General features: G+C 35.1%; 1 protein-coding gene across 1 annotated transcript in view; it reads right to left on the bottom strand.

Annotated features, from left to right (window-relative positions):
- Nucleotides 1–10000, bottom strand: part of LOC106882857 (uncharacterized) — a 60734-nt gene that overhangs the window by 50615 nt on the left and 119 nt on the right. Inside the window, exon 1 of the mRNA XM_089362295.1 lies at nucleotides 8678–10000. This exon is cut by the window's right edge and continues 119 nt beyond it. Within this exon, the coding sequence (XP_089218421.1) occupies nucleotides 8678–9755 (1078 nt within the window). The 5' untranslated portion in view covers nucleotides 9756–10000. The remainder of the gene's footprint in view (nucleotides 1–8677) is intronic.

The following is a 10000-nucleotide window of genomic DNA, read 5'->3' as shown; positions in this document are numbered from 1 at the left end:
TCAAAGAAACTGAAAACATTTTACTGTTTATCAGAAAGTTAAACAGTGCCTTACATCATTTCTGAAAACAGTCATGACTCAGCCCCCGAGTACACTTCAAATTGGTAAAGGAAGTACATTGTTACATTGTTATGTTCATGTGTTCCTCGGGGTATGAAAGGGCATCGTCTTAAAATGTTGAATCTTTCACCACCACACCCTCAAATCCAGAACCCATGAAAACAAAGGTTTAATATGATTGATAATCTATGTTAAAGATTAAACATATTGTCCTTATAATTTAGATATCATTCGATATTAATTTTTCTCTAGGATCTTGCTATGGAATCGAAATCATATTGCGACTCATATTCAGTTCGTTAGAAAGCATGGTTTACAATGATTGCAACACTATGAACAAAGTGATGCTATTCAAAGATCTCGGATCGACCTCAACGATATATTGTAAGAACCATATGTCTCATCCTCGTGAGGAGCACTGTCTTGAAACGTTACAATTCATAACATCCCATGGTACAAGAATATTATATTGTTTTATTAGATAAATTCCCTTAATTGGGTGCCTTTTTTTGCCGATGAGGGCTTTCGCTAGTTATTTAAGAATAGTTTATTTATTTGTTTTTCATGCAGTACTTTAGTTGAGCAAAGCTCCCCCACCCTCGAGTTTACAGGTCCACGAGGGTCGCAGTTGGGTGACAACTAGTACAGGACGCCCTCACCACCTGCCTCTGGGGCAACATTATGTACGACGTCCTTTCATTTATTAAAATAGATCGATGCTATTTGAGGGGAAAATCATTGCTATTTATACGAGTGACCACGTAGATATTCACTCGTCAGCTCATGGTGCAATGCTTTGAGAGCTGCACTGCAGTGGAGTGGTTTTACATAAATAAATAGATAAATAAATATATTCAGAAACAACAAGAAAAAGAAAACAATACCCTTACAGGACAGTTGAATGTCCCGAAAGTGCAAAGGTCATTAAGATCTAATTAAAGAATTTCACTCATTACACATTGAATAAATGCAAAGAAGGACATTGTGTATGTACAATATATTATGTACTTATACGCGCGTGTATGTATATATATACATATATATATATATATATATATATATATATATATATATATATATATATATATATATATATATATATACATGCGTGTATATACATTCATACATGCATACATAGATAAATAACACATAGAGGTAGACATAGATATGGATATATATCTATACTCATATACAGAAATAAACGCACATAAACACACACACATATATGTATGTATGCATGTATGCATGTATGTATGTTCATACATGCATACACACACACACACACACACACACACACATATATGTACATGAAACTCGACAGATTTTGGACGTTGATATTTGATATGGTCACGGTAAGGAGTGAATTTGAAGGCGGCGCTTGCTTGCAATATCATCCTCTTCTTCTTCATCATCATCATCATCATCATCATCATCGTCATCAACATCATCATCATCATAATCATCATCATCATCATCATCAACAATAACAACAACAACAACAACAACAACATCAGCTATAGCAAGAACAACAATAGCTATAAATAGAACGAACAGCACTTTCTCATCACGAAGAACAATTGCAACTTAAAACTTCATCTTCAACAACAATAAAATATTATTATAATCACCATTATCGTTATAACTATAATAATTATTATCATCGTTGTCCTCATCATCATCATCGTCATCATCATCATCGTCATAATTTTAAAAGAATTTCCGAATGAAGACACAACATTTGGTGAGGACATTCTTACCAGAATGTTTATCATTTAGAACACGAAGACATTGTATACTTTTTCAAAATCACAGTTTGCAAGTCCAGTCTATTGTAAAAGCGCTATAGTAAAAGCGCTGAAAAAGATACACGCAATTGCATACACATACAAACACATACGCACACACACATAAATAAAACACACACAGGCTATGCATACACATACACACACAAACACATGTATATATATATATATATGTATGTATATATGTATGTGGATATATATATATATATATATATATATATAATTAATTCCTGTACATCACCTCCAAACCTTCCAATATATATATATATATATATATATATATATATATATATATATATATATATATATATATATATATCAGTACACAGATACACACACATATATAACAAAATAATATATAAATATGCACGAAGGTACTTCCAAAAGTTCATGTCATAAATAATAAAATACTACACATTAATTTAAGCACAATATGTAAAAATATTTAAAAAATAATTGTAGAGTTCAGCGTACAATGATAAAAATTCTGTAACTTAGGGATTTTACAATTATAATCGTATTACACTTATTGTCTTCCTGCTCGTCTCAGAAAGAAAAACTGCAAACACATTTACTCGCAGGCAAAAATATGATAAACGATACATGATAAGTCAAGCGATGAATCAATTTTATGATTTAAAGAAAGTTTATGGCAGTGAAGTAAATAGCACAAAAATCTATACAGGAATGAAAGAAACGTTTTAGAGAAGATTGGAAACCACCGTGTTAATATTGTAGCGAATATCTCTCAAACATCAACAAATATGAATAGCATTGTGTCGGTGATCAGTCTATGCAAGCGGACTCAGAAAAAGAAATTTTGTGTTTGAGTCGAACATGAGCAAAGGGTCTTTTCAATAAATATTTTGTAATTATTTGGTAATGTGTAAGTTTAGATGTAACGGATTTTCTGTCATTTGTCAAGTGTTCATCGGAAAAGAAAAACAAACTTTCGCTCATGTTTTTCAGTGATTCTCAAGAAATGTTGCCAAGCAATGAGATGTTGCTTTATAGGTGTGATGCAACATACAAACAATATCTTATGGAATGGTGAGTTAGAGGAGCTACGCCGTCCGTTAAACCAATAATGACAAAGACAGTTTATATCAAGACACATGTAATTATAATTTTATGTTTTAGCCAGGAAGGAAGCCAGTACCCTTGACCTTTTACAGAGCCTCTGAGGCTGGTAGGAGCGTGTGAAGAAGTAGTCTCGAAACAGGAGGCCTGGTTCGAACGCTTGCAACACAGTGGATTCCGCTAATCGTACCCAAGGTCCTAGGACGTGGTGTTAGACCGAGGAAGGGGGACCGTTTACACACAAACAGACACAGCGGGATTTGAACTCAAGATGCAAAGGGCCGAAACAAAAGCTTATAGATATCTGGACCGTCATTCTAACAGTCTCGATAACCGTTCCGAATTGGAACATTTTATTTGACGCCCGAAAGAATGAAGGACGAAGTCGGCCCAAAACTAGGTCAAAGATGGCAAAGCATTCACCGCCTAAAGGTCCTACAGACCTCGATTCTTTTGACCATATCAGTAGAGGTGAAACTATGACTGGACAATGTTATATAACAGCAATTCACAATTTAAGGAAAAGCATTCGTCCGAAATCATGAGGAAAACTTAATAAATGGCTTTCTGATTCATCTCGACAACGTACCAGTTGATACAAAGGATATTTGTAATGTATCTGTTGGTTATAATCCCCGTGGAGGCGCAATAGCCCAATGGTTAGGGCAGCGGACTCGCGGTCATAGGATCGCAGTTTCGATTCCCAGACCGGGCGTTGTGAGTGTTTATTGAGTGAAAACACCTAAAGCTCCACGAGGCTCCGGCAGGGGATGGTGGCGAACCCTGCTGTACTCTTTCACCACAACTTTCTCTCACTCTTACTTCCTGTTTCTGTTGTGCCTCTAATTCAAAGGGTCAGCCTTGTCACGCTCTGTGTCACGCTGAATATCCCCGAGAACTACATTAAGGGTACACGTGTATGTGGAGTGCTCAGCCACTTGCACGTTAATTTCACGAGCAGGCTGTTCTGTTGATCGGATCAACTGGGACCCTCGACGTCGTAAGCGACGGAGTGCCAACAACATAATCCCCACACAGATCTTTTGTATGAAGGCCATATAGTACTGACTTAACTCAAAGAAAATGTTTAAAAGCCGTCATTCAGAAAGCATTGCAGAACTTAGTAAGTTTTTGTACACAACACCATAGCTGAAAAAGAGGGCAAGGTGTTTGCATCTGTATTTCATACCTGGCATAAACTGGCGGGGAAATGTGTAACCCGTTTGAGAAAGCATATTGTCAAGTCTTATTTTATTTTTAAGAATTCCGGAATGTCTTAATATGCAATACATTTCTTCATTTTGTTTTTCACGTTGTTTCTAGCTATGACACGAAATTTTAGGCAGCCTTTGTATTTTTCAAGCATATGTGTGTGCGCGCGCGCGCACACGTATGTATACAGATATATATGTATATATATATATATATATATATATATATATATATATATATATATATATATATGTAAGCATGTGTATGTATGTATGTGTATGTATATATATATACAATATGCACTTATATATTCATATATACAATATATATATATATGCAATATATATATATATATATGTGTGTGTGTGTGTGTGTGTGTGTGTATAATGGTATTTTTATATAAGCTTAAAGCTTATATAAAAATACCATTATTATTATTATTTACAGGATTGTAAAAACGGCGCTGTATGAAAAATCATTCGCACCGAAAGCATATATACATATATATATATATATATATATATATATATATATATATATATATATATATATATATACGTGTGTATATGTATACTTGAATTCAGAATTGGCGAGGACTAAAGCAAAAAGAAAATAAAAGAGAGAAGTACTCCAAGTCATCTTACATTCCAATGTCCAACTATGATCCTGGATATTCTATCATCATTCTTCTTTTATGCCCAAAACATAAGGTAAGTCAATAAAATCAATAAAATCAATAAAATCGATAAAACAAATCAATAAAGCGATACTATCAATAAATCAATAAGCCATGCGTTGCTGATCAAATCTGTTTCACCTCATTTCATTTCGATTCGCTTTAATACAGTAAAACCCAACACTCCTACAGTAAGCGTAATACGCCAAGAACGTATGCGGCCTCTCTGGTTATATCTAATAAATAAACTCAATGTTGTTATCGAAATAAGTTATCCCACTTCAGATATCTCTAAACAGACAACGCAGATGATACACACGTTAGCGATGTTACAAATATGCAACTTGCCACAGACAGACCACGCATTTTTCTTCCTCTCAAATGGTTGATGTTTTGGTGGTCTTGTTATTATTATAACGTAGTTTGTTTCGGGTTTTTTTTTCTTCTTCTTTCTTAATTCCAGAATCTTCAGACGACATAGTTACTACATTAAAGTCACCATGGCCAATATTATAAAACGATCGATGGATTCTTTTGATTGGTTAATATCCCCTTTTCCCCTCCCACCACTAACTACCTCAGCCTCTATGTCACACGTCTGTCTGCACACACGCGAAACTTATACACAGACCGACGAATAAATCATCGTAACACACTAATGTAGACTTTCTATTATCATTGTTATCGTTATTATTATTATTATTATTATTATATTACGTCTTCGGTTCTATGTATTCGTTTATTCGTATATTCATTCATTCGTTTCCTTGGTTTCACATTCACTCATATTATGTTTCTTTGTATACGATTCTTTCCATCTACATCTTACGTAGTTCAGTATACATGTGTGTGTGTGTGTGTGTAGTGTGTGTGTGTATTAGTGTAGTGTATGTGTGTGTGCTATAGATAGAGATAGAAAGACGCAGAGGGAGAGATAGAGAGATATGTATGTTTAAATATATGTAAATATACAAATATACATATATATGTATGTATGTATGTATCTCTCCCTCTCTCTCTCTATATATATAAACATATATTCATATATATATATATATATATATATATATATATATATATATATATATATATATATATATATATATATATATACATATACATACATATATACATATATGTGTGTGTGTGTGTGTGTGTGTGTGTCCCACCAACGTTTGGCAACCGGTATTAGTGTGCTTATGTCCCCGTAACTTAGCGGTTCGGCAATAGATTAAATGTTAATACTTCAATAACAGAACAAAGCTAACTAAGTCGCTTCCTCTAAATCCAATGAATTAGCGTGAGAGAGGAAAACATTTGTAGAGGATTAACAAAACTCTGCTTTTGATCAAGCGACAGCGGTTTCGACCACTCGAAACGGGCGTCGAGTAAATCGTTTATATATACATATATACATACACACAAACAAACACACACACACACACACACACACATATATATATATATATATATATATATATATATATATACATACACGCACAAAGACACACACATGTATATATATATATATATATATATATATATATATATATATATATATATATATATATATGTATATATATATATATATATTTATATATACATATACATACATAATACATATACACACACACACACACACATAATTTTACGAATTATGTAGAATGGTGTACAATATAAATAAAATAGTTTTTTAAAGGATATTTATAACATTTAACATTTAAGATATATTTCCATCCTTGAAATATATTTAGTCTTTTTGTAGAATAATATTGGAGTGCTAATCCTATTAGCAAGTTACATGACTAACAGCGAGGCTTTGCGAGGCTGGGTGAGGTTTTATCGAATTTACAATTATACTCTTTTAATGGTGGAGTTACATGGCCTAATGGTTAGAGCAGTGGACTCGCCGTCGAGGGATCGTGGGTTCGAATCTCAGACCGGCCGATCTTGTGTGTTTATGAGCGAAACACCTAAGTTCTATGCCGCTCCGGCAGAAGGTAATGGCGAACTTCTGCTGACTCTTTCGCCACAACTTTCTCTCACTTTTTCCTCCTGCATCTAGCAGCTCACCTGCGATGGACCGGCGTCTCGTCCAGGTGGCCAATGAAACTGGCCCATATGAGCGAAGCATGGCTCGAGAAGGAACAAACAGCATTCTTTTTAATGAGTCCACTCTCGAGGCGTTAACCATTCCAGAGCATCACCTTAAAAGCTTTTAGTCCATCAGTCAGTCGGTCAATCATATCGATTCCAAGATTGATACTGACTTTAATTGATCTTTATTTATAGAATGGCTAAGTTCACCGAATTGAGTCATGTCCCTCTATTGACATAAAGTTGAAATATTTAGACAGTTATCACAAAAAGCTCACCTACACAGACACAAACACACACAGATGTACACACATATAAATACATGCATACAAACATACATGCATATACACATACATACACACATACATTCATACATACATACGTATGTACGTACGTACATACATACTCACAAACATACATACTACATACGTGCACACAAAAATACATACATACTTACATGCATACATACATACAGATACACACATACATACAGATACATACATACATACATACATACATACTACAGGTTTCTGTATTTCCTTAATTTTCCTAATTTCACTGACAAGACATTAGTCCAAAGTGCCCTCTGGTGTGATCGAAGCGACGAACCAGGTGCTAGCAAAGCGAACTCTTTAACCACGCATGCATTCTTGCCCCACTCCATAAATATATTGTAAATCTTTGATTACTCCCACCATCCAGCAATATCTAGTAACAAGTTACAAGTAAATAGCGACATTGTTAGTCATGTGACTCGCTTCAGAAAAAAAAAAAAATAACAAACAAACAAGTCAAACTTATGAGGTATTGTCTCAATATTATTCTATGAAAAGACTAAATTCGATTTAGATATGCATGGAAAACACGATTTCATATGTTGATGTAAAATCTTGAGCAATGCAGGTGGAAGACCAGTCGTAAGTGACTATATGGATTATGGCAGGAAGTATAGACATTCCTCACGCTTACAAACACGTACACACACTCACACATACACATCTGGATGCACACATCACTCTCATACACACATATCTACATACATACATGTATACATACATGCATACATACATACATACATATATATATATATATATATATATATATATATATATATATATATATATAAATACACACACACACACACACAAATGAGGGGAAAATATGGGGGAAATTTAAAAAAGAAAACTGTTTATATATAGCAGCCATCTTTGCATTACTTATACGTAAATAAAGCAAAACGTAACAAAATAACAATTTCGACAATAATATGCAAATTGTGTCACCTTACCACCAATAAGTACAGAAAATTGGAAAAAACTTCATCATCATCATCATCATATATATATATATATATATATATATATATATATATATATATATATATACACACACACATATATAGATTTAGATTTATATATAGATATATATATCAAACAGTCTTATTTTTTCTCTTGGGGTGTATTGTGATGAAAAGGAATCTGGCGCAAGACCTTCCTGATGCACTTGACAAAATGAAGGCTCTTTTTAGGCGTGTGTTCCCTTAATTGGGTATCAATTGTAGGATCTTTGCCACAGACGCTACTGTGGAACGCTTTCTCCCCGTTCGGGTTTTGAATTTGTATTTGTAACGTGACCTTATATGGTATTTCTATTTTGCATTTGTCGTGGTTCATCTGCAGCTTATCACCGCCGCAGTTTTTGCTTCCACTCATTTTCAATACAAAATGCATGCGAATGGTAAAATCCTTACCTCGAAGTTCGTAGTAAAATGGTTTTTCCTTTTGTTGTTGTTTCTGGTTTTGAAGATGATTTTCCAAGAGAGAATTTATCAGGAAGTTTTTCTTGCACACTTTACAGTTGCACAGCTTTTCCCCCATATGCATTTTAATGTGCATTTTCAAATTGGTGCGCAGTACAAAGTCCTTACCGCACAGCTCGCAGTGGAAAGGTTTCTCGTCGGTGTGCTGTGTCTTAGTGTGCATTTCCAATGTAAATACGCAAGCAAAGTCGAGGCTGCATATATCGCAGTGAAACGGTCTTTCACCGGTGTGTGTTTTCATATGAGCTTCAAGTCCACAGCTCTTAAAGAAATCCTTGCCGCACACCTCGCAGCGATGCAGTTTTTCGCCGATGTGCGTCTCGACATGTTGACTTAAGGAGGAGAACAGAGGATAACTTTTACCACAGAGTTCGCATTCGTACTCTTTATTCTCGACATTACTTTTCGAAAGCATCATAATGGAGGCTCTTTCGAAAAAATCATTACCACATATCGTACAATTATCTGACGACTTCTCACTAATTTGTTTGTCATTGTCTCCGATCTTGAGCACTTTCTTTATCTGGAACGATGGTGTTGAGTGATGTTTCGAGCAGCCATCTTTGCAGTCCGTCACCGTCATTAGACTTGAACTTGTGTCCACTTTGCTGCTGCTGCTGCTGCTGTTGTTGCTGCTGCTGCTACTGCTGCTACCAACGCCGTCCTCGTTGCTATTGTCGCCATGACCATGGCCTTCGCTGATGCAACCGCCACAACCAATACTGCCAACACAATCACCACCACTGCTCCCACCACTTCCACCATCCCCACAACTATCACAGTCACTGCTACTTCCAAGTCTTATTCCTACTCCTGCTTTACCTCCTCCTCCTCCTCCTCTTCCGCCTCCTTTTCCTCCTCCAAACGTTTCTCCTCTAAGGATATCCTTCTCGGCTTCCTTCGGGTCTGCTTCGAAAGCGCTACCGCGGAAGCAAGCTTCCTTATGGCCCTTGTCGGCTACTTTACTCGTACACAGCATTTTCTTGCGCGTCAGCGAGTGTTTCTGCATGAACCCGGATATGTCTATGTACCTACGTTACACTATATAAATATATATATGGGCTGTCAGGCCGAATTTTCGAAGTTACTGTCACACCTTTTTCTTGTCAAAGTTTAATAAACCAGTACTCCAATAAAAAAAATGATGAGTAATTCTTTAGCTTAACGTTAAATTGCTTTTATATATATCTTGACATAAAAACAAACGTTAATATATATGAATGAATTTATAAATATATTTATGCAGTATGTGGG

Source organism: Octopus bimaculoides, chromosome 14, assembly GCF_046866305.1.
Source record: "Octopus bimaculoides isolate indiv1 chromosome 14, ASM4686630v1, whole genome shotgun sequence".
In the NCBI taxonomy this organism is placed as follows: Eukaryota; Metazoa; Mollusca; class Cephalopoda; order Octopoda; family Octopodidae; genus Octopus; species Octopus bimaculoides.
This window is presented reverse-complemented; position numbering and strand designations above follow the sequence as displayed.